Source organism: Rhinolophus sinicus, chromosome 6, assembly GCF_057876585.1.
Source record: "Rhinolophus sinicus isolate RSI-liver-muscle chromosome 6, RSI-T2T, whole genome shotgun sequence".
NCBI lineage: Eukaryota > Metazoa > Chordata > Mammalia > Chiroptera > Rhinolophidae > Rhinolophus > Rhinolophus sinicus.
In genome coordinates this window covers 42,776,314-42,800,350 of record NC_142506.1, presented here as the reverse complement: position 1 = coordinate 42,800,350, position 24,037 = coordinate 42,776,314, and the positions used below count along the sequence as shown (strand labels likewise).

Sequence of the window (24,037 nt, the reverse complement as noted above, 5' to 3'; positions counted from 1 at the left end):
ATAGATTAATTGACCAGATAGGCATGGGTTTATTTCTGAGCTTTCCATTCTGTTCCATTTGATTTATGTGTCTGTTTTTATCCCGGTACCATGCTGTTTTGATTACTATAGCCTTGTAGAATAATTTCATATAAGGTAGCTTGATGCCAGCTTTGTTCTTCTTTCTGAGGATTGCCATGGCTATTTGGGGTCTTGTGGTTCCTAAAGGAACATCCATGTTTATGTTGAGCCCAAATTAGGAAATATTTTTGCTGCTAGACAGAATTGTTACACAAAATCACCCATTTTTGCCATCAGCAACAGCTCCCAGCATATTATCTATCCAAATGAATGGATTTTATCCCATTTTTGCTTGTCTTTTTCAAAGTCAGTAATGCCTTCATGTTAAAGAAATTCTAGTCAATGCTGCCTGACAGAACGTCCTGTGGTGACAGGAATGATCTGTATCTGTGCTCCTGACATGTGGCTGGTGTAACTGAGGGACTAAAGCTTTTAAATTTAGTTTTAATTCACTTAAATTTAAATCTCCATTCTGGTGGTTAGCGGCTGCCCTATTGGACGATTTCAGAAACACCTCGACCAACCATGAGCCCGCATACACTCTGCTTCCTTGTTGCCGCCGGCTGGCCTGGCTGCCGTCTGCCCTCACGGTCTTGCTGAGAAAGCGCCACGTGTTCACTGAGGCCCAGATTAATGGGGAGAACACCGCGTTTCTCCTGATGGAATTGTTTAATTACTAAAGCGTCAGTGTTAACTACTAATAGTCAATATTGACTGTTATAACAAACCACCCCAGAATGTGGTGGATTAAAATAGTTTTGTGGGCTGGGCGGCTCCTCTGCTCACTTCCCCTGGGACCACTCTGTGAGCTGTGTTAGGCGGACTGAGCCAAAAGGCCCCAAACTTCGTGCCCTACTGGGAGCAAGGCTGCTTGGTTCTCCTCCACTTACTCTCTCGTTGTCCTTTAGGCTGGACTGACTTCCTTTGGTGTGAGGGCAGCACCCAAGGGGATGGTCTCAGAAGCTGCAGGCTTCTTCATGTCTCAGTTCAGGTGTCTTATAATGGCACTCCCACCAAAGTGACATTGGGCAAAGCAAGTCACTAGTCCAGCCCAGATGAAAGGGGTTGAGAAATTGATTCTACGTCTTACTGCGAGGAGTGACAAAGTCACATGGCAGAGGGTGTGCATCCTGGAGCGGGAGGAGTCAGTGGCCCTGACATGCCATGCTGCGGACACACGAATTATCAGAGGTGACAGACACGTGTGGCATGAGCAGTTGCAGCGGCCCTTGTGCAGACTTTATGGGCTTCAGAAACCCCAGTGGAGTCACAGCGCTGTTGGTGGTAGTATTGCAAGGTAATGTCCAGCGAGATCTGAAAACCCCATTCGGCTCTGCCTTTATGTTCGCTGATTTCACTGGAGAATTTACATGAATAAGCAGGAAGCATGTGTCCCCAGGTGCTGGTGTCTGAGACTGCAGTTCCGAGTGTGAGCCTCTCCCCTTGGAGCACACTCAGCAACTGTGGGGCCATGGTGGTGCCGGCGGGTCCTCGTGGAGCATTCCAGCTTCTGGTTGCTGGTGTTGGGGCAGCCTGTGTCCCCTCACTTCATAGGGAGGAGCAGGAGCAGGGCCTCCTGTGACCCACTTGTCGTGTGACTGTAGTACTGGGAGTGCCTGGTCCTCCTTCACTGCAGCAGTGCAGTGGCGGCTGGGGGACCTCGCCTAAAACTGCACTGCAGGTCTTATGAGGGGCCCAAGAGCTACTCAGACAGGAAGGCTCTGTCACTCTTATTTTAAAATGACCGCTGCACAGGTTGAATATGTTAAGATTGATTCGTTGGAATATTCCGTAGTCATTCAAAGTGATGAGGGATGTCTAAACATACAGTGAAAAAGCAGGATGCTGTCAAAGAAGGAGCAGAGCAGTAGACGTAGCAGGGCGCTTGTATTTAGAAGAGGGGACTCCTAACACGAGGTGCCAGAAAAGCACGTCAGGTTCTGCAGGAGACTTAGCTGCAGCTGCACTTGGAGAACAAAGGGCCGGGGCTCCGGCTTTTCCTCCGCCAGGGCTTTCTCACCACACAGTTATTGCTTGCAGCAATAGCCTTCTCTGGGGATTTAATTATTGTGCCCTTGTTTTCTGTGTACTTTTTTGTATTTACAGTTAACCTCAATATACAAAAATCAGGGACTGTGAGAAGGAAATGGATTATACATAAATGTGGGAGAGTGTTTATTGTTTACGTCTGCTTGGCTCCTGAGTACAGGTTACTGGAATGCTTTATCAAATAGAGAGCTTAGGAGTGCTGGGACCTCGTAACCCACCAAAAAGGGGCTGCAAGCCAATCAGGCAGGAGACGCGACGGTTCAAGACTCCCACCCTCCCCGAGGCCTTAGGGTTCTGGAAATCAGTTGAAGACGGAGACTGCCAACTGCTAGTTCACAAAGGTCCAGAACCTCGGGGAGTTAGTGGGCGCAGATAGGGAAGTGATTTTATCATTTTGATGACCATAGACAGCAATGTGACAAATAAGGGAGGTAGAGACAGCAGCATTAGACAGAAACCTGGAGTGACCCTTGTCTTAGAACAGGACTGTCTAGCCGAAGTGTGTGTGTGGAGGGGAGAGGTGTGTGTGTGTGTGTGTGTGTGTGTGTGTGTGTGTGTGTGTGTGTGACAAACAGCCAGAAGGAGAGATACCTGGAGGTACTTTCTGGGAAGAGCAGGGCAGTGCTCTGTACCCAGCATGCTTCTGGTGGAAACATGGCTGCAGTATTTTGTGTTACTCTGAATACTCATCCGACTGCACTATTTGTGTTACCGTAAATGCTTTCCAAGAACATGTATGTTTTGTCTCCACAGGTTGGCTTATTCGAGCGTCTGGGCACCTTCCCAGTCAGAGGGGCGCCCATGGCAACCCGACTGTTGCTCTGTGAGCACGCAGAGAAGTTGGCGGCGGCTGTCGTTCTCAAGAACCACCACTCGCGGCTGCCTGACGTCATGAACACGGCCATCCTGACCGCTTTAAACAGGAGGGCCTGTGAAATCCCACCCAGCCTGACCCCTGCGGACGTCTTCTTCAGAGAGGTAAGGCGAGTGTCTTTGTCTCCTGATGCGGCTTCTTGGAGAGCCCTGCAGTTTGTTTAGGTAGAGACCACGCCCCCAGCAGGGCAAGGACTGACAAAAGAGCTGGGTGGAATTTTAAATTGGACTCCATGTTTTCTGGGTAAACTGCCCCTCAGAAAGTATCACTCACGTGCCGCCTCCCTTATAAGTGAGAGCTTGCAAAGCTGACCGAGAAGGCCTCCCTGTTGGGTGCTGGCTGGTTTCCCTTAGTCTCCAAATCCACTTGACTCTGCTCCAGGAGGGCACCTTTGCTAGTGGGCTCCTTGCCTCTGGCTTCCCATTGGGTTTGCTGAAGGGAAGGCACTGTCGGGTGGGTGGCCGTCCCCCAGCTTCCTTCCTGCCTGCTGCCACCACAGTTTGCTGTGCCCTCTCGGTCCCAAGGCTCCTGTCTGGTCTGTCTGCGTGCCCCTCCGGCCTGGGCTTCATCGTGGCCCCTGCTACCAGCCCTGCGTGCTGCACCACCTGTGTGGTCCCCTTACTCCTGCCTACGCATGCCTGTCTTAACAGTCCCTTCATTGAACTCCCCTCAGCTACCTGCCAGGATCCTGCTGTACACCTCACTTTGAAAACCAGACTTATTCTCAGAGGAAAGGAAAACCTGTAAACTTTGGGGAGAAAAGATTAAGATGCCGACGCATCGGTGACAGCCGGGCGTTGCCATTGCAGCAGAAACACAGCCCTACCTTCAGGTGCTGCCCCCTGACCTAGGAAGGAGGCAGGGGCTTGACTCGCTCACAAAAGGATGCTGACGTGAAGACTCAGAGAGGCCCTGGTCCTGAGCCAGCCATGCCAGGTGGTGGTCCTGCCATCCTGAATTAGGACTGTCCCTTCTCACTTTGTGGCATTATCTGAGTTTAGAAACAGTGTCAGCTCTTCCCCCTGCTATGTGAAATTTGGAATCATTTTCTGCATTTGAGGAACTTTGAACTGTATTTGGCGCCTCTACTTTTACTTCCTTCTTCCTACAGTCTAGCTGTAATCTAGCACCTAACAGGTTGTGCCAAGGAGTCTCTTTTTTCCTTAATATTTGATGTACTGTAACCTAAAAATAATTTAAGAACTGAACCATGTTTAGGTTTTCTGTTGATTTCCATAAGCGCAGTTTGATGACTGCCTTGTTTTCCTACCTTGCGGTTGGTTGTTTTCCTAGGGAATGTAAGGCAAAGCATTTTTTTGTTTTGTTTTGTAATCTAGGAAATATGCCCCAACTCTGAATAAAGGAAAGAAAACTAATTCACCTTAAATTTTATGATCTAACCAACCAAACTGTCTTAATTTTTGTGTTCTTTTTTTGGTCTTTATTCATATATATTTTACATGGTGAAACAAAGATTTTTTTTTTTTTTTTTTTTAATTGTTAATGACAAATTATTTGAAAGAATTGAGCAAGAGCCTGGTTCCTTTTTCTGCATTCGGATCGAAGTGCAAAGCATACTAGTTGATTCAATATATGTACATTTTCACATGAACTGAAGAAAAAGGAAAAGCCAAGAAATTATCAGTTGGATACTTAATTCCTAAGTAGTATGTTAGGAATATGATAGAACAAAACTGAAAATGTGATTGGTTCCGAAGGAATGTTCCATATGGAAATGGAATGTTGAAGACTTTGTATCACCATTGATCTTACTTTCTCGTGATGTTTACTGGTCCCTGGTCCTTTTGGGTGTAGTTCTAAAGGTCCTCCCATAACTGTAATAAAGAGAGCTGGAAAGAGGGTGTGCATGAACAGAATGAAAATGCATATGTAAATAATTGCCTTTCTCTTTACCTGTCTATTCACTTGGGAGTGGCAATTACATTACCAACATTTTAAGAGAAGAGCAGGTAACCCAGGTCAGTCTGATTGGTGGGGTGTTAGGGGCGATGTGATCTGGCAGCCCTGATACCTGTAGGAAGTGAATAATACAGAATCTGCTCAAAGGTGCACTTCCCGCCTTCTGTGCAGTCTGGGACACCCCAGGGCTCTATAGAATAGAGGTAACTAACTGCTTAAGGAACAGTCCGCGTTGTTGGCACAGCATATGAGCAGTATTTGAAGCTGCTGAATATGCCACTCACATGATCAGAGTGGTTAGCAAGTGTTGGGGCATTTTATCTGCTTTTATGTTAGTTTCTGCCTTTTATAGCATATATGTTTCATTATCCTCACATTAGCAATACAGGAAATTCTTGCATTTGATCTTGCAAATTACACGTGCCAAGGGCTTCTTGCTAGAACTGTTAGGGTGCCTCGGACTGACAGCAGGAATATAAAGGAGAACAAGGTTTGTAAGACAGCATGTTTTGTGTGGGCCGCATTCTGTGTGTGCATCTTGTTGCTTCATCTGGTTTATAAGCGCCTTACAGGCAGTGGGTGTGATTTCTGTATTTCTTAGCCCATGAGTGTCCCGTGCTTTGTAAACTCTAAACACTAGGTAAATGCCACCTAGTAAGTAAAGGGGAAAAGCTTAACCATGACCTGAACCTGCAAACCAGTGTTTCAGTGCTTACAAACATTTTGTACCCGGACCTTCATGTGTTAAGGACAAAAAAAAAGAGCAGTTTGAAGTTACATATTTAGTTATTTTCTGTAGAGCTATTACTATTCTACAGACACTTCTATTATATCTAAAGAAGAGGTATTCCTCAAAGAAAGAAATCAGCAAGTTCATTAGTTTGGGTCATTATTTAATCTATTAGTTTAATTCATTAGTTTGGGGTCTTACATTGTAATGTGACATCATCTGTAACCTAGTTCTATTTAAAAGTGGCATTGAGCACTAATGGCTATAAGAAATAAATATGTCAGTTATGGTCGCTCCTTGGTGTCTGTAGGGGATGGTTCCAGGAACCCCCCCACCCCCAGTACCAAAATTCACAGATGCTCAAGTCCCTTATATAAAATAGTGTAGTGTTCGCTTCTAACCTGTGCTTCTCCTCCTGTGTACTTTAAATCATCTCTAGATGACTTGTAATAGTAATGTAATTATTTATAATACCTAATGCTCTGTAAATGGTCGTCACACTGTATTGTTTAGGAAGTAATGACGAGAAAGAAGTCTGTACATGTTCAGACCTAACTACACAGTGCACGTCCGTGACAAGGTGACATTTTTTTCTGAATATTTTGTATCTGCAGTTGGTTGAACTCATGGATGCTGAACCGCAGATAGGGAGGGCCAGCCGTACTTGGTATTTAAATGAAAAATCTACTTGCTAACAATCCAGATTTGCTAATTGATAAGACTTAGTTATTCAAAAGTGAGGCGATTCTCCCTTTTCTTGGTTTTTACGTTTATTTCCACTATGAACTGCTTTCTTCTGACGAATGAGCTGAGGGTCTGACTCCTGAGGACGGCCATTGAGTAGAATCGGAGCTGTACGTGCTCCCGTCACCATCGCTTCCGTGACGAGGAGCTGACATGTGTGTGCTCCCTCAGGTGTCCCAGGTGGACAGCGTGTGTGAGTGTTTGCTGGAGCACGAGGAGCAGGTCCTGCAGGACACGGCGGTGGAGGCGGCACAGTGGGCCGACATCGTGGTCAACGTCAGCAACATCCTCAAGGTACCACCGCGCGGCACCACTGCCGCACATCACAGCCCGGGGTGTGGGCAGGAGAGTGAGTGCTCTCTGTTCCTGCTCAGTCTCAGCAGTAATTCATAAGACTTCAGCTGTTTGTTAGTTCCAAACAGAATAATTCAGTCATTTTACCAATCGGTTAAAAACCGTTTTGAATGTTTGCCTTGTGCATGTTACAGGTTTCTGTAATCCTGAGTGCTATTTGGTAGAATGAACCTTTTATTGAGAGAAGGATATGTACGTATATATATTTATATATATATATGTATGTATATGTATGTGTGTGTGTCTGTGTGTGTATTAACACATCGTAACTGTCTAAATAAGTCTCTTTTTTAATTACTCAAAAGCTCACTACTTAACAAGGTTGGACAATTAAGTTCGTGAACTTGTTGCAATGATGTTGCTCACCTCTTTTGATACCAGAGGGATTATTCATTATGAATTTGTACCAACTGGACACACAGTGAACGACATTTACTATTTGGAAGTGCTGAAAAGGCTGCATGAAAAAGTTAGACGACCTGAGCTTTTCGCCAACAATTCATGCCTCTTGCATCACGACAGTGCACCAGCTCACACCACACTGTCTATGAGGGAGTTTTTAGCCAGTAAGCAAATAACTCTATTCAAACACCTTCCCTACTCACCTGATCTGGCCCCCAATGACTTCTTTCTTTACCCGAAGATAAAGGAAATTTTGAAAAGAAGACATTCATGACATCAAGGGTAATACGATGACAGCTCTGATGGACATTCCAGAAAAAGAGTTCCAGGATTGCTTTGAAGGGTGGACTAGGCGCTGGCATTGGTGCACAGCTTCCCAAGGGGAGTACTTCAGTGGTGACTGTAGTGATATTCAGCAATGAGGTATGGAACACTTTTTCCAAGGGTGAGTTCACGAACTTAATGGTCCAACCTCGTTTTACTGATTAAAATGTTCCATTAATTTTAGCTAATGTACTTTATAATAATGATTTTCCTACTTTGGTTACTTTAGTTTTCCAAAATTGAAGTTAAAGTATGGAGTTAAATTTCAAATACAGAAAGCAAAAAGTAATCCTACAAACCTGATTATCTTCAAAAACACTGGAATTTGTCACTTTCTGCATACGGTAACGCATTTGCTTTTTCTCTAGGACATGCTGCAAGCTGCTTCTCATTATCGACAAAACAGAAACTCCTTATATAGAAAAGAAGAAATGCTGGGAAACGACCCTGAATATATTCCATGGACAGGTGAGATTGCAAGCACTGAGCCCAAAATACCAATTTACTAGCAGTTCTTCAAAATACATTTCTAATACATTTTTGGAAGCTGTATTATTCCCCTAGCGCAGGTCTGTAAGTAAAATGAAAAATAACGTAAGTGCCATCTGCAAACTGAGCAGTTCTTGTGCAAATCACTTTATTCCTCTGAATACCTTATAGGTCTCCGATTTATTCCTTTAAGCAGCACTTACAGTGCACCCACTAGGTCTCAGTACAGACTGTTATTCATAGAAGCAGGTCCTGGCCCTGGAGGGACTGGCTGTATCTTATGCTGACGTAATACAAGAAAGTCAGTGAGTGGAGTAGCATGAAAGGGACGTAGAAGGAAAAGGGTCGTGTTGACCTGGAGAAGACAGAGCGCTATCAGCTGAACCCGTATTCGATTTATTTTTCTAGCAGTGGTGAAGTGATCTAATTTTTAGGCAGTTGGTCTTTTCTGGAACCATTCTATTAATAGAACTCTTACTTACATGTTATTTTGTATGATTTCACAGCAACGAGTGGGCCTGCTGGCATCAGAACAGCAATACTACGCCAGCATGAAGTTGTCCTGAAAGTGGTTTACCCTCAGGCTGACAGCAGCCTCCGCAACATTCTGACAGAGCAGCTCGTAGCTCTGATGGATTGCTTCCTGGATGGTTATGTGTCGCAGCTTAAGTCTCTAGACAAGTCCAGTGATCAGGAACGATACAACAGTCTGGAGCTAGAGTACCAGCAGAAGAGAACGGATCTCCTATCTCCGCTTCGTGAGTACATGGCTTTCCGCAAGGGCTGTGGGTCTTGGAGTTTGTGGAGTGGATGTAGGAGTCGCAGCAGTCATGCGGTCTAATGTCGTTCGCCCAGGGCCAAGGACGTAAAGCAGCTGAGTACAGCCGGCTGTGCTCGTGTACTCAGCCTGTTCTCATTAGAACCAGGAGTAGCTTGTTCTTCTTGTACCTGAAGGGAATAGCATCGCAGGTAGGCAGCAATGAAACAAGAGCCCAAGTTTGCATCTTTAATGATTTTATATGGATTGTGAAACCAAATGCCAGTAACTGGAAAGGTTTCTATTCCATTAATTAATTTTAGTATATAATAGGAATAAGGGCAAAATTGCAAGTAACATTTTTAATTACACTTTAAGTTTTCTCTAACAGGATTTTTTTTTTTCCCATCTGTTCTCATTTCCACAGTCACACTAGGCCAGTACCCGTGGGCTGCTTCATTAGCAGAAAAATACTGTGACTTTGATATCCTGGTCCAGATGTGCGAGCAGACTGACAACCAGACCAGACTCCAGCGCTACATGACCCAGTTTGCTGATCAGGTAACGACGCTGGGGACATAGGTGGCAGGTCCTGTAGTAAGCTTTACCATTTCAGAGCTTATTGGGATTTTCGGATGATACAATCTTTTTGTAGTTCATGTAGATACTTATTGATACCTTATGGTTCTTTGTAAATGGTGGGCAATTCTTTATATATAAATATTACTGAAAGATTCTTTGACCTTTGGAAAATATGTTGAAACTTTCATTTCTATTCTTACATTTTCATTTATAATTAAAAGTACTTAGGTATATGAATATTGGTAGTTTTAGAATTTAGAATACAAAATCATGGGACCTAGGATACTACTTTTAAAGAGCTCAGGTTTCCATGCACCTAATATTTTTGTTTTCCTCATTTGAAATCATGATTCCTATTTTTTTAAAAAGTTCCCATTGGAACTCTAGGTTTATTCAGTTGATTTTTATGTAAAAACTGACTTTTTTCTTACTATAAAAGTGATATTATATAAAATTCAGAAAACCCCTATAAACAAAAAAGATAAAAAAAATCACTTATAATTCTATCACACAGAGAGAACCCTTTTTTTAAACATGTGGTTTATATTCTTCTAATTTTTTTACTCTATATTATTGTAGACAAACAACTTTCGTCAACTGCTTATTTCAGTTAATACATAACAAACATTTATCCATCACATTAAATATTCCCCAACAATGTTTTTAATGGTCTTATAATTTCATGGACTTGGATATAAATTACTGTATTTGATCAGTCCCTGATTTTTGAATGTGGCTCACCTAAATATTTAATACTTTTGTGCTCATCATTTTTATTCTTCTTGTGGATTCTAGTTGCTCATTGACATTTTCCATCCTTTTTTGCATTTTTTCTTTTATTTTCCTTAACATGCTTAGTAGTTATTTTAAAGTCCTATTATAGTACAAAATCTGGTCATTCTTAGGTCTGCTTCTATTGCCTGCTATTAGTCGTATTTTTCTGCTTATGTCCTGTGATTTTTTTTACTGTATTTTGGACATTGTGTATAAAAGAACCATAGAGCTGGAAATCAGTGCTGTTTCCCCTGGGAGGCAGATCACTGAGTTCATCAAAAGTAGAGGTAAGCCAGGGCTTAGTTGAAGCTTTTTTTGTTACATTCATTTCCATTCTGGTTTCAGAAGTCTTGTGGGTCTGGTGTGATCCTTGTAGAATTCCCCCTCTAGGGCGAGTATCTCTTAGGTACTGTGAGGCTGTAGGACATTTCTGTCTTCCTTTCCAGCCCAGCGTCCCATAGCACCCCAGCATTCAGCAGACATGCTGCAGGGGAAACTGGCTGGGCGTACGGGCCTCTGCGGACTTGGACTCATCATGCAGCCCACATGGCCGTTTCATACAGACTCTACCCCTGAGACTCATTCCTTCTGGGATGGTGGCATCTCGGTGCTGTGCAGCAGGACTTTCTGGGCTAATGGAGATCTGCTCATACGTGCTGTCCAAAGTGGGCGTCTAGCCACATATGGCAGTGGAGCACTTGGGATGTGACTAGTGTGACCGAGGTGTTCAGCCTTTAAAGTTCAGTCAGGATAAGCAGCTGCATGTGGTGGGGCTTCCGTGCTGACAGCACATCTACAGCCTGCGTGATCCTAAGCAAGACCGCACCCCCACCCTGAATCTGAGTGTCCTCGTCTGTCAGATGCGGTGATTGGATTAGGTGGTTTCTGAGGACCCTACAATATATAGGAAGTTGGTGTTTAAAAACAAGATTTCTGTTTTGGAGTATAAGACCTTTGGAAGACATTTGTTATTATCAGAAATGTATTTTTTAAAATTATTACTAAATATTATTGGACTCTTGGCTCTGTTATTTATAGAATTTTTCAGACTTTCTCTTCCGTTGGTATCTGGAGAAAGGAAAGAGAGGCAAATTACTATCCCAGCCCATTTCTCAGCATGGAGAGCTCGCAAATTTTTTGCAAGCTCATGAGCACCTCAGCTGGTTACATGAAATTAACAGCCAAGAACTAGAAAAGGTAAGGATTCAGTTATATGGAGCACATTTAAGCAGTTTTTTATTTAGTTTTAATTAGTTTAGTTTTTAGTAATTAAAATACTACTGATAGATTATAGATTATTTTCAATGTGTATCTCCTGTTCTCTCATAATTTGAGTATTCTTTTTGATTTATGATATTGTTGCCATTACTGCTAATATCTCAATTAAAAAATGTAGTCCATTTTGAGTTAGCTACTATTATAGTAAAATGCACATAAATTTTATAAATATGTAAATAACAGTTGACCTATTTTTGTAATGAGTATTTTCTTACAATAAATATGTTCAAATTATGACTAAAAATGGTATACAAACTAATTTTAACGTTCTTGACAGGATGCTGAAGTGAATATATAATTGTTGTAGAGCAAATGTTTCATATATGTCTCTTTTTCCCATAATTAGTGTGGGTGGTTGATATTTTATTGTGTAATTACTTTTTAATATATGGTACTCATGAGTTTTTAGGTTTGCTCATATTGACCTTTCATTGCTGTAGCTTGGCGTGGGAAAGTTTGGGTTGTATTTAACCTTTATTTCAACTTGAATTAGTAACCAGGATCTTACCAAAGCGTTCATATTTTGTTTCTCGTAGGCTCATGCAACACTTCTGGGTTTGGCAAATATGGAAACTCGTTACTTTGCAAAGAAAAAAACCCTTCTTGGCTTGAGTAAATTGGCTGCATTAGCTTCAGACTTTTCAGAGGATATACTGCAAGAAAAAATCGAAGGTAAAAGAAAGAATTTGAACAAGACATACAAGTCAGTCAGGCTATCAAGGAATTCTCATGTGTTCCTACTATCATTTAATGGGATCCACTAGAAATAGGACCCATCTTTCCTTTAAGAGGAATGCTTTCTAATCATTGTCCTTAAATAATAATTACTCAGTTACGTACTTGGAATTCTCTTTCTAGAGAAAAGTAATTTGTATTTTAAATAAGAATTCCTAAAGAACAAATCCCAAGGAGTCTTCTGATTCTCTCCCCGCTCCCCCTTAGTGACTCATATTCTACAAAGAAATCTGACCTTTGCTCCGGGGTCTGTAGTAGGCAGTGGCCCTTCTGAAGCTATTGGTTTCAGAATTCAAAACATTTGGTGTCATAATTGTGAAACTATTTTGTGCATATTGTACCCTGAGAAAAGGATCGAATATATTGTTATTTTTGCAAACCAGGAGAGATATATATATAGAAGGAAGAACCCTGCATTATTGTATTTGAATTTCAGGTACAAGATGGAATCATGATTGTTTAAAAAATGCTTGGCTTCATCCACTGCAAAAGCCTAACAGGAGCAACACCCAGGAGCATGAGTGTACCTAGTGCCATAGTTTGGTTTCTAACACTACCGTTTCTCAGTAAAAGGAAATGAAAGTTATTGAAGAAATGATCCTGGGGAGTCTTGTTAGGCCAGAAAGCAAGGGTTATGAAGAGATGTCAACATGACAGCTCCCACTGGCCTGGCCAAGTTTGGGGATAATTTGAACACCAAAAAGAATGATTTAAAGGATTGTATTTCAGTTTAAAAAAGAAAAATCCATAAATCCACAGTGATATCCCAAAGGGGAGAGGTCAGTGAAATGCTCCTTTACCATAAAGTAATGCCAAAAACCAATTAATGTGGAAAGAATGACTTACTTGGGAAGTCACTATTTTGCAACCATGGTTAATAATTGGTCATCAAAGGACACTAAAATCGTTGAGTTTAGGGGTTAGTTCAGCATCTCGTTGCAGAGATCTAACAGATCTCATCACCAACAGTGAGACAAACTCAAAAAAGCTCTACACACTTCCTGGAGGGATGTAATGTGGCAGCATATGACACCACCTGTCTTGTATTCTTGCCAGAAATGTTCAGCCTGAATCTCGAGCAAGTTAGATCTGTCCATGTGGGAGGCATTTTACAGTACAGTCAGCCGGAGACTTCAAAATTCAGCAACATTAATGGCAGCAAGAGACAGGGGCCCTTTTAGATTAAAGGAGCCCAGCGCAGTGTGAAATTCTCGATTGGCTCCTGAATCATCTCCCAAATAACCAGAACGACTATGACAAACATTTTGGGGACGACTGGGGAACTTTGAACATACTTACTATTAGATGATGTTACGATATTGGTGTTAAGTTCTTTAGGCCCAATAAGGATACTGTGGTTGACTGTCCTTGTTCTTAGGAGACACATGTGAAGTATTGAGAAATGAAATGTCATGATGTCTACAACTTTCATATGATTTAGTGGGAAGAGTGGGTGAGTGGATGGATTGGTGGTAGATAGATAGATAGATAGATAGATAGATAGATAGATAGATAGATAGATAGATAGATAGACAGACACATACATACATACATACATACATACATATGTACATACATACACAGACAGAGCAAGGTTGGAAAAATGTTAACTGCAGGTTTCTCTAGGTATACAGTGCACATTGTATTCTTTAAATTTTTTCTGTAGGTTTGGAATTTTTCAAAATAAAAATTGGAGGGGGAATCTCCAATGTGGTTGGGTGAAGTATATGCAAATATGGGTATTTGGTTGTAAGGCTTAGCAACAGAGTCTAGCCTCTGATGTCTGAATTCAGATTATACTGCTGTCATTTATTTCCTCTGAGTTGTGGATGTAGTGGAAAGAATCTGGAAAGAAATTGGATGGATCTGGTTTCAAATATTTTCTCCACCTCAGTAGTTGCTTTGTGACCTTGGGTAGCTGATTTACTCTCCTAAGCCTCAGTTTCCTCACCTATAAAAATGGGTGGTTGTGGGGGCGTCCGGTTAGCTCAGTTGGTTCAACCACAGTGCTCTTAACAACAAGGTTGCCAGTTCGATCCCCACATCGGCCACTGTGAGCTGTGCCCTCCACAGCTAGATTGAAACAAATACTTGCCTTGAAGCTGATAGGTCCTGGAAAAACACACTTAAAGTAAAGTTTAAAAAAAAAAAAATGAGTGGTTGTGAGGATCAGAGACACTGTGTTCCTTGAAAAATAATGTCTCAATAAACCATAGGATTAGCATTTAACTTTTATTATTAAAATTGTTTTTCACTTTTCGAGAGAATCTTTCTTCAGTCTTTTATTTAAGTACAGTAGTGCCCGTTCTAGAGATTTTTGTGTGTGTGCTGCACGGCTGGCTGATAGTCTGAAAGGGGAAGCCACATTTTAGCCCGGCCACCAGAAATAGATCATGTTAATCAAAATATTTTAACACAAGGTGTTATCATTTCTTGTGTGGTCACCCCCTCCCCCCCGCTCCAGGTATCATTGGAATTCTGGGCATCATTTTGCATTTGATCAGTTCCTAGCTTTTGTTGTCTTAACACAAGGGGAGTATTTTTAGGTCTCAGTAATTTCCTACAGATTATTATCACAATGTGTCTAATCATAGGGAGTTTTTAAAAATAACTTTCTTTCTAGCTATATCAATAATTCTGTGTGGAAATTTGTAAATCACAGAAAAAAAAACGCCACAAAGATAACTTGTCTATAAGCCCACTGCCTTGAGATATCCACTGTTACTGTTGTGTGTATCTGCCTAGTCTGTTTTCCTAGGTATGGAAATTGCACAGAAACGTTTTGTTTACCTGTTTGCAAACTTCGGATTGTTTGGGATGATGCCAGTGTCTGAATGAACATGTCTGTGCTTTGGCCACTCCATTTTGCTGCGATCGCTGTGTTTGAGGCTGCACAGCTGTTCTCAACCCTTTCTCCCTACAAGCTGGCACATTCTCCTGGGCCAAGTGAGGTTATGGGCTGCAGCCTGGGTAGTTCATGGCAAGGGCAGGCCCCTGTCTCCTCATCCTGCAGAAGTCAACCTGGGCTCGGTAAGAAGTTGGGCTCATAATCGTCCAGGTTTTGTTTTTCCTGGAATATATTCATGTTGGTTTTTAAGATCATTTCCTTTAGTGAATGAAACTACACTAGAACGTCTGGTGGGAAGAAGGACTTCACTGAATTACCATAAAATGGGCCTGAGACCCCAGATTTGGGGGGCTGTGCTTCACAAAATAGCCTTCTGCTCTGCCGCTTCAGGCAGTAGGGTGTATTTCCTTACCTCTTCTCTCCCCTCGGAACCACTTCTGGTTGCTGTGATAATTCATACAACTTGGGTCAAACCATGAATATGTTCTAACATAATCAAGAATCAAGAATAAGCAGAATTATTTTTTTATTAGTTTCAGGTATATAAAACAGTGTAATAGTTAGACATTTACACCCCTCACAAAGTGATAACCCCTCTCCCTCAATCTACTACCCCTCTGACATCATATATAGCTGTTACAATTCCATTGACTCTATTCCCTATGCTGTGCTCCACATCCTGTGACTATATATATTAAATAATAGCTGACATTCAATATTATTCAGCTTCAGGTGTACACTGCAGTGGTCAGGCATCTACACCATCTATGCAGTGGCCTCCCTAAAAAGACAAGTGTCCATCTGATCCCCTACAAAATCTTTACAACATTATTGATTATATTCCCCAAACTGCCATTCATATCCCCGTGGCAATATTGTGGCTACCAATTTGTGCTTCCTAATCTTCTCACCTCCCTCACCCCCACCCTTAAAAAAAAAAAAAGTAAGCAGAATTAATAACACTCTTTAAGATTACTGAATTGTGATGAGATTCCCTTCAGAGATACTCCTTTTTTTTTTTTAATTCAGATTTGTTTTATGACAGCAGGAGTGAAGGTTAACTCCCCCCGCCCCCGATTTTGAATTCTAGAAATGGCCGAGCAAGAACGCTTCCTCCTGCACCAGGAGACGCTGCCTGAGGCACTGCTAGAGGAGAAGCAGCTAAGCCTGAGCGCAATGCCGGTCCTGACTGCGCCTCAGCTCATCAGCGTAAGTGCGTCCCAACTCTTGCACCCTTCCTTAGCCGCACGACAACCTCAGTGTTTCTGGGCCATGTAGTGCAGCTCCTACTTCCCGGTAACTCCCCCGGAATGAGTGTTTGGAAGCTGCTTGGGAGCTGGACGCCAGTTACCAGAAGCCCCGCCTCCCCAGGCCTCCACCTGTTCCTAAAGATGCTTATATGCACCATGAAATGCATTTCAGGCTCTTTAAGAAAAATGACTTAAGGACCTGGATCTAATAGCCTGTAAGTGCCAACCTTACCCTTCTCCTCTGCCACGTAACCCACTCCTGAGGGCACCACTGGGCTGTGGGCTGCAGCCGGACGAGACAGCTCTGCTTGTGTGTGTACTTGTGGCTGCAACCCTACTCTCCTTTCCAGAAAACATTTCAAATGCAAGAGTTCTGCCATCGCATCACCTTGGGTTTGCTCTAATTGTGCTAAAAAGAGTGGGAATGATTCCAAACCCCCAGTATTTTAGCTGTTATCAGTAGCAGATTCCCATAATTGAGCTCACAACAGCCTCTCCTGATATAGCACATGCATTTTAAAATCAAAGATGCCATTTGGAAGACTCACCGTTATTTTATGTGTCAGAAAGAAGGAGAAAGTAGTGCCAAGTTTATTCTGATACATCACCAATTTTACCCCATTCCAAGTTCAGAGATGTGAGCATTGTGGAGAAAAAGGATGCTCAGAAGCAATGAAATAAAGTGTTGTAAGTGTTGTAAGACAACGAAAACAAGTAGATAGCTTTTTTCTGAAATGGTTTGAGTATTATCTTTGCTGTTAAAGGATTATATAGTCTTTTAAAATGAAATGTGTTATAAATAGTCACGAAAAGATGATAGGAAAAATTCAAATTGATATTTTTACTAAGCCAAGTATTTTTCTGATTACAAAATCACATGAAATTTGAAGCACACAGAAATGAGTATACAGTCAGCTATGATCTAACAACCAGGATAGCTATTGATGTGTGTTTTCTTACCTTTTAAGCAAACTGTAGACCAACTCATGCTTTATCATCTGTCTCAATTTTTGAAACTGTTTGAAAGGGCAGCATTTCAAAAGCATTCTAGCCAGCTTTAAAAATGCAAGAGCAGCAATTTATTGCAAAGAGTACCCTTATAAGAATACTGAAATGTGTATACTATCTTGAACATAAGAATATAAATTTGCTGTCATTTTAAAAGTATGTATACCAAGTTATTCAAATTAATTAGTGATTGGACATATGCATCTTTCAAAAGAGAGTTCATTGTAAGGTAGACGGCCGGTAATTTCCCTATGTGATACTGTTCTTTACTACAAAAGTACCTACAACTTACTTGAAAGACAATGACTTCTTTTCTCCATAAATTTCTCTGGTCTTGCTTCTGTCTGTACTTAAGTATCTTTACTTGCCATAGCTGTATATCTGTGAAGAAAACAGAAGAGCTAATGAATATGATTTCAAGAAGGCTTTGGACTTGCTGGAATACATTGATGAGGTAAGAAAACTCACTTGAGATGATCACAGCAAGTACCAGAGTCACGTAGTTTTCTGTAGACCCGAATACAGAAACAGTCACTCTGTTAGCCAGTCATGAATATGGTCATTAAAAAAGCCTGTCTGGTTCAGACACCCCTAACTCTTGGGTTACGTACAGCTCTTCAGAAAAGCTGTCAAGCGATTTCATTTCCAGATGTGTCAAGCGACACATTCCCAGATGTCTTTTCCATGCACATATAACAAGTGTTGGCTTTTACATTATCTCGTTTAAAATCTTAACTCTCCCAAGGTTCCTGACAAAATTGGATTATCAAAGAAGAACCAGAAACTAATTCATGGCTATTAACTGGCTTACTCTTCTGTGTAGTGTTAACGTTTTAAAGAAAGGGAAGTTTTATTAAAATCAGGACTTAATAAGGATTTTTTGTTTTGTTGTGAAGGAGGAAGCTGTAAATATCAATGATCTAAAACTGGAAATCCTTTGCAAAGCACTTCAGAGAGATAAGTAAGTTCCAAGAGCGGGAATCTAAGGTATGGTTTGGGGAAGATGTGCCTGAGAAATGCTGTCGGATACTCCAGGTGGCTTTGTAACCTCATAGTGTTGTGACACACTGATATGTTGTGACAGCTGTAGTGGTTTGTGTTACTAACCTTAAATTTTTCATTCAGTAATGAAGGAATAGCTTAAGTTTTAGGACCACTGGTATAATAAATCTCTATTTTTGATTTTAAAATTTAGACTGTCAGTTTTTACAGAAATACCTATGTTCCTATTTTCACAGAAGTCGGGCCAGTTCTGCCAAACAAGACTTGAGGCTACGTTGTGTTACGTCTGTTTTTCATAAACAGTCGTTACACTGTGAGGATCAGCCCGCTCTGGGTTATCGAGACCTCTTCTCCATGTTCCCCTCCTTCCTGCAGAGGAGGTTTTTTATCCACGGGAATGGTGTGTTAGGCGGTGGCAGAGAAAGACGAGAATAGTCAGTTCTCGGGGTGGATTGTTTCCAGGAAATGAATTTTAAAGAGAGCATGACTTGAGTGCTCCAAGCCTTCTCTGCTCAGTTATCCTTTTTCCTGTGGTGGTGAGCAGTGACAGTAGGACTATTTTTACTCAAGCATTTCTTCCTCTGCTCACTCCCAGATAGTTCAAATTGTTACATTTGCTCTCGGAGGGCACCCTCTCAGGCATCCGGCTCTGCCTACTTGATTCTCCTTCTTGATCATAAAAATGTGTGCTGTCGTCTGACTAGAGCTCCTGGCGTTTTGTTGATCGTGTGGGATATGCCCACTGGTTACTACAGAGCAGTGGTTCTGTGTGTTTGTGTTTCAGCAGTAGGTCATGGCAATTAGATGAAGAAAACTTACGTTGCACCAGATACTGGTTGCCATTTTACTTTCATGAAAACAGAATGCGCTCTGAAAAATCATGCTTTGGGGTCCTTGCTGGATTTATTACTTATAGATAGAATTTTGTTGGGAAATATACCTCCCTACTTGGTTTTGACATCAAATGCATGCTGGTTATATTTGGTGAAATGTAGCATCTAGTATCTAAGATAATGATTATAAGTACCGTCAATATTTAAAGCTACTTATTTAAATAACATGAAACAGAATCACGAAACTCAGATTGGTCATGCCTACCCCTATCAAAACAAAAACCAGAATAGGAAATAGACGTCATTTTTTTCAGTATGTCCATGATTTCACTTTCACATCAGAATGATTTTGTTTTCTAGTTGGTCCAGTTCAGACGGTAAAGATGATCCAATTGAAGTCTCTAAAGACAGTATATTTGTGAAAATCTTACAGAAACTTTTAAAAGATGGTAAGTGGTGTGTAAATATTGAAACTTACAACATCGCACCTCAGTTTTAGAAATCTTAGAATAATGGGTCGAATGCTGGGCAGATTAAGATTCAACAGTGTCATACTCAGAATTAGAGAGATTTGTTTAAAATAAAGGGAGGGCTTTTTCCCTCCCCTCCAGCTGGGGGGTTGTGAGGGGAGGGGGGACGGGGAATCTCCATCCACTTGGTCCTGGGGGCCTGCCCTGGGCAGAGCCTGACTCAGGCAGATGGGGTGGATCCACATGTTGGTCGTGACACTGAAAATATATGATAGAAGTAACCATTTCCTTTGATTTTTTCAATGAACTTTTGTGAAGATGGAAAACTTGAAATGAGATGTAAACTTTTTGGGTATATTCCTACTAAACTGACCATACCACACGTAAGAAGAAATTACAGATTCTTTTTTACAAATCCATTGTGGACATTAACGTTCTAAAATCTCTTTAGGAACAAAATAAAAAGAGAAAAGAAGGGAGTGTTTTGCATTTGTTTTGTACCTAACACAGTGAGCAAAATTCCATTTACTGATCAAGACACAAATAGACAAAAAAGCTTTTACCGATAAAATGCTTATTCTCAAGGAAAGGTGAATTAGACAGTACTTCCCTCACCTCTTTTCATATTAAGAGCTTGACATATGGACAGTGTTAGACCAGAGGTGGGAGATTGTGCATGTTTTATACATGAAAACAAGTGTGACTCATATTTATCACAGAATTACTAGATATGTGATGCAAAATCCAGGCAGTGTGCAAAGCCGGCCAACCTAGTGTTTACCTAGCTTTTCAAATGTAGGGACACTCTCTTAATACCAATGAAAAAGCCATTGTAATTTCAGCAGTTCTTCTAGTGGAATTTTATTCATCGTGCTGCCATTTACACAATTTGAAACTTTTCTACCTATACATATAACTACAAGATACATTATTTAATCTACACAAAATGTGCCCAACCCAGTGCCTGATACATGGTAGCCACTCAATAAACACTTGGTCTTTGAATGTTCAGAATTATTTCACAGCTTCGTGGTCCCAGGCTCCTCTTGTAATAGATTCTGCTCTGCAGTCCTCCATTTTAGCGTCACGGCTTAACCAAGGGAAGTGAAGGGGCCCTCAGGGAAGCACCGTGGAACTCACACCCCAGCCAGTGTTCTGAGTTGAACACAAGCCAATTCTGCGTTTGTGTTCCAGAAACTCCCATTTGGATCCCATCTACTTTGACTTCTTCCATACTTTCCAGATTTTTAGTCTCCTGGAAATGCAGTTCTTTTGACTAGATTACTTTGAACATGCTCAGAATTGACCGGGACTTTCATTGATGAAAAATGATACTTGATCACCCCACATTGACAGCCGTTTCATTGTCAAAAAATAAGTGAAAATTAAATATAAAATAATGATAGGGATATAGCAAAAGAAAATACCTTTTGCTTGAAAATATGTGAAATTCAGAAAGAGCTAAGATACATCTATAAGAGTTTCTATTTTCTGTATTTGGAATTTGAAGAAATAACTAGATATGCTTGATTTCTCTGTGCTGTTGGAGATTCTCCATTTGAACTTAAGAGATGGTTAGAAAGCATTTGGACCCAGGTCTGATGCTTTCCATGAAGTTAGTTCTCGGAAAAGTGCTACAGAACTGAATTGTGGCTAATTATTTAGTGCTATTTAAAGGTGACTTTGCAGCTTTTGCTGTTCTTAGATTATAAATTATGGGTGGGAAGGAATCAGATACTTTTTTAAAAATATCTATAAGATACTTTCAAAAAAGAGTTATTATTACTTTACAAAAAAGAGTTATTGAATTTGGACAAAAGGACAAATACAAGTAGAAATCATTTTATAAATAAATAAGTATATATTCATCATAACAAGCCAGAACATTTATTTCTGGAACCTTCTTAATAACAAGACTTCCCTTTACAATAGTAAATGTTTTTTTGGGTTTCTTTTAGATTTTATTGGGGAAGGGGAACAGGACTTTATTGGGGAACGGTGTGTACTTCCAGGACTTTTTTCCAAGTCAAGTTGTCCTTTCAATCTTAGTTGTGGAGAGTGCAGTTCAGCTTCAAGTTGTTGTCCGTTCAGTCTTAGTTGTGGAGGGCGCAACTCAGCTCCAGGTCCAGTTGCTGTGGCTAGTTGCTAGTTGCAGGGGGCGCTGCCCACCATCCCTTGCGGGAGTCGAACCGGCAACCTTGTGGTTAAGAGGATGCGCTCCAACCAACTGAGCCATCTGGGAGCTCAGCGGCAGCTCAGCTCAAGGTGCCGTGTTCAATCTTAGTTGCAGGGGGCGCTGCCCACCATACCTTGCGGGACTCGAGGAATTGAACTGGCAACCTTGTGGTTAAGAGCCCACTGGCCCATGTGGGAATCAAACCGGCAGCCTTCGGAGTTGGCCCCAATAGTAAATTTTTTTTTTTTTTAATAAATGTTTTTAAAGGATAGTTTCTGAAGCTGGAGAGATAGGTACCCTCACATTCTATTTCATAGGCCTTGTCAGCTGACAGTTACTTCAGCCGATGGAATAAATCCAGCATGCAGATATATTAAAATTGTCCATAGGGAGCGTTTCGGTTTGTTTTCTCATATGTTATTGATGTACATACTGAGTAAAATGGACATATCATTACCTGGAGCTTAAAATTCTTCTAATTAGTCACCAGCATTTAATAGTTGAGAAGAGTTCTTACAAAAGTATTATTTTCTGACATCTCTTAAAAATCAAAAGTTTGCCTACCTCAGACTGAAATCTTTACTAACAAACAGTTGGCGGAGCTGAGGGCTGCCCCCTTTGGATGGGTTATAGGTGTAAGTTCACCACGACCCCAGGCCCTGTCCTCATGCTACACCTGCCAGACCTGCACAGGCATTTGACCTTTGCTCTAAAGAAGAGAAAGGAACCATCAAACATTAGGTCCACACAGAAGGTCTGGACTGTACAAATAGAAGCCAAATAAGCTCTTAATTTCTTTTAGAGAATAGATCTTTTAGAAATTAATGTGATATTTTCACAAGTAATAACATAGAGAAAGTCTGTTGAAAGTGTGTTAATTGTCATAAATGATATATCATTTTGATTTAGCCTTGTAACATTTATTAATCCAGATTTTTATTGTATTACAGTTAAGTACAAAAAATGGTGTTAAGCATTTTGAGAGTGTTAAAAAAAATAACCCAGTATTTGATTTTGAGAACGTTATGGTAATGTAACAAATTATAAAATGTTACCTTATTAATTTAAAATTTTTCTTCCAGTTTTCTTTTGTTTTAAAATATGAAACGCTTCACGAATTTGCGTGTCATCCTTGTGCAGGGGCCATGCTAATCTTCTCTGTATCGTTCCAATTTTAGTATATGTGCTGCCGAAGCGAGCACTCCAGTTTTCTTTATCAAATGAGAATTGTGCACAGCCTTTTGTAACAGCCCGGCTCTCATTTGAAACAACCCATTTAATCAGTGCTCACTGGCTTCCTGGCACCGTAGAGAACTGATGAAATGATTCCCCCACATCCCTAATTGTAGATTTAAACTTCAATGAGTTTGGAGATATTGTAGCTAGTTTTCATGAAAGTATTTCTCCTAAATCATTTCCCAGGTAGGAGAATATATAATTGTTTGAAATACTTGTTTTCATTTAAAAATTTGCACGTTGGATGAATGACTTATGCAGTGGAGAAAAATGAAATATTTCAGGTCTTACCGGTATTAAAGACTTTAAATAGATTGGCTGTTTTCACCACTAGGGGGAAAAGCACTCAAGCAGCCTGTGCTAAGAATGTCCGAGTGTTAGACTGCGCGTGTGTAATACATGGAAGGAATGTAAAAGTGTTTCCCAATAGCAGAGTGACATTATGGTTTAAATAGCAGCACAGGTGTTCTTACCATCAATCATCCAAATGCATCTGATAGTTTCATGAACATAAAACCTGACTCTGTTTGTTTGTAGGCATTCAGCTCAGTGACTACCTGCCAGAGGTGAAAGCCCTTCTTCATGCAGATCAGCTGGGGAGCCTGACGTCCAATCCTTACTTTGAGTTTGTTTTGAAAGCAACTTATGAGTATTACGTCCAGAGACAAATGTAACTTTTTCTAGAACTCGTCATAGTTCCTGAAAATTTGTATAAGCGTGTCCTTATAAAAACTTTAGGCCTTAAACATCTAGAAGTCTGTACAGTTTTATAACGTGTTGCCGAGTTTTTATTCTTTATTTGGAAGCTGCTCTGGTTTATGGCAGTGGTCTGGGGTTTTAGTTACGTGGTATTTTCTGCTCCTTTTTTCCATGTGAAATTCATTAGTTGTCACCGTACTCAGCACCCTGTCACTCTCACTGTACCCAGGGTTCTGGAGTGCTTGTCCCAGTTCTGGCTCCTTGTGTGCACGTGTCACTTGTAGGCCTCAGTTTCTGCAACTACAATGACGGGATTGCCCTGGGTTGTCTCTGTAGTTGCCGTGACTGAATATCATACGCTGACGGGATCTGGAGCGTTTGGGGTCTGTTTTGATGAGGGCTAGTGGGAGGTGTCTGCTGAGGTTTTGCTAAATTATGGGACT

General features: G+C 41.1%; 1 protein-coding gene and 1 non-coding gene across 3 annotated transcripts in view; one reads left to right on the top strand and one right to left on the bottom strand.

Moving 5' to 3' along the window:
- The window catches only part of NUP133 (nucleoporin 133), a 50,117-nt gene extending 26,476 nt beyond the window's left edge, over positions 1 to 23,641 (top strand). For both annotated transcript variants that reach the window (XM_019754780.3, XM_019754781.3), the window contains exons 15-26: positions 2,863 to 3,087; positions 6,549 to 6,671; positions 7,826 to 7,925; positions 8,453 to 8,704; positions 9,131 to 9,264; positions 11,098 to 11,256; positions 11,874 to 12,009; positions 16,011 to 16,129; positions 17,552 to 17,632; positions 18,075 to 18,139; positions 19,374 to 19,462; positions 23,433 to 23,641. In XM_019754780.3, the coding sequence (XP_019610339.3) occupies positions 2,863 to 3,087; positions 6,549 to 6,671; positions 7,826 to 7,925; positions 8,453 to 8,704; positions 9,131 to 9,264; positions 11,098 to 11,256; positions 11,874 to 12,009; positions 16,011 to 16,129; positions 17,552 to 17,632; positions 18,075 to 18,139; positions 19,374 to 19,462; positions 23,433 to 23,569 (1,620 nt within the window). In that variant the 3' untranslated portion in view covers positions 23,570 to 23,641. The remainder of the gene's footprint in view (positions 1 to 2,862; positions 3,088 to 6,548; positions 6,672 to 7,825; positions 7,926 to 8,452; positions 8,705 to 9,130; positions 9,265 to 11,097; positions 11,257 to 11,873; positions 12,010 to 16,010; positions 16,130 to 17,551; positions 17,633 to 18,074; positions 18,140 to 19,373; positions 19,463 to 23,432) is intronic.
- LOC141567995 (U6 spliceosomal RNA) lies at positions 22,755 to 22,861 on the bottom strand. Its single transcript, XR_012491014.1, has one exon. It is a non-coding gene; the product is annotated as a U6 spliceosomal RNA (small nuclear RNA).
- Positions 23,642 to 24,037: the final 396 nt, after the last annotated feature.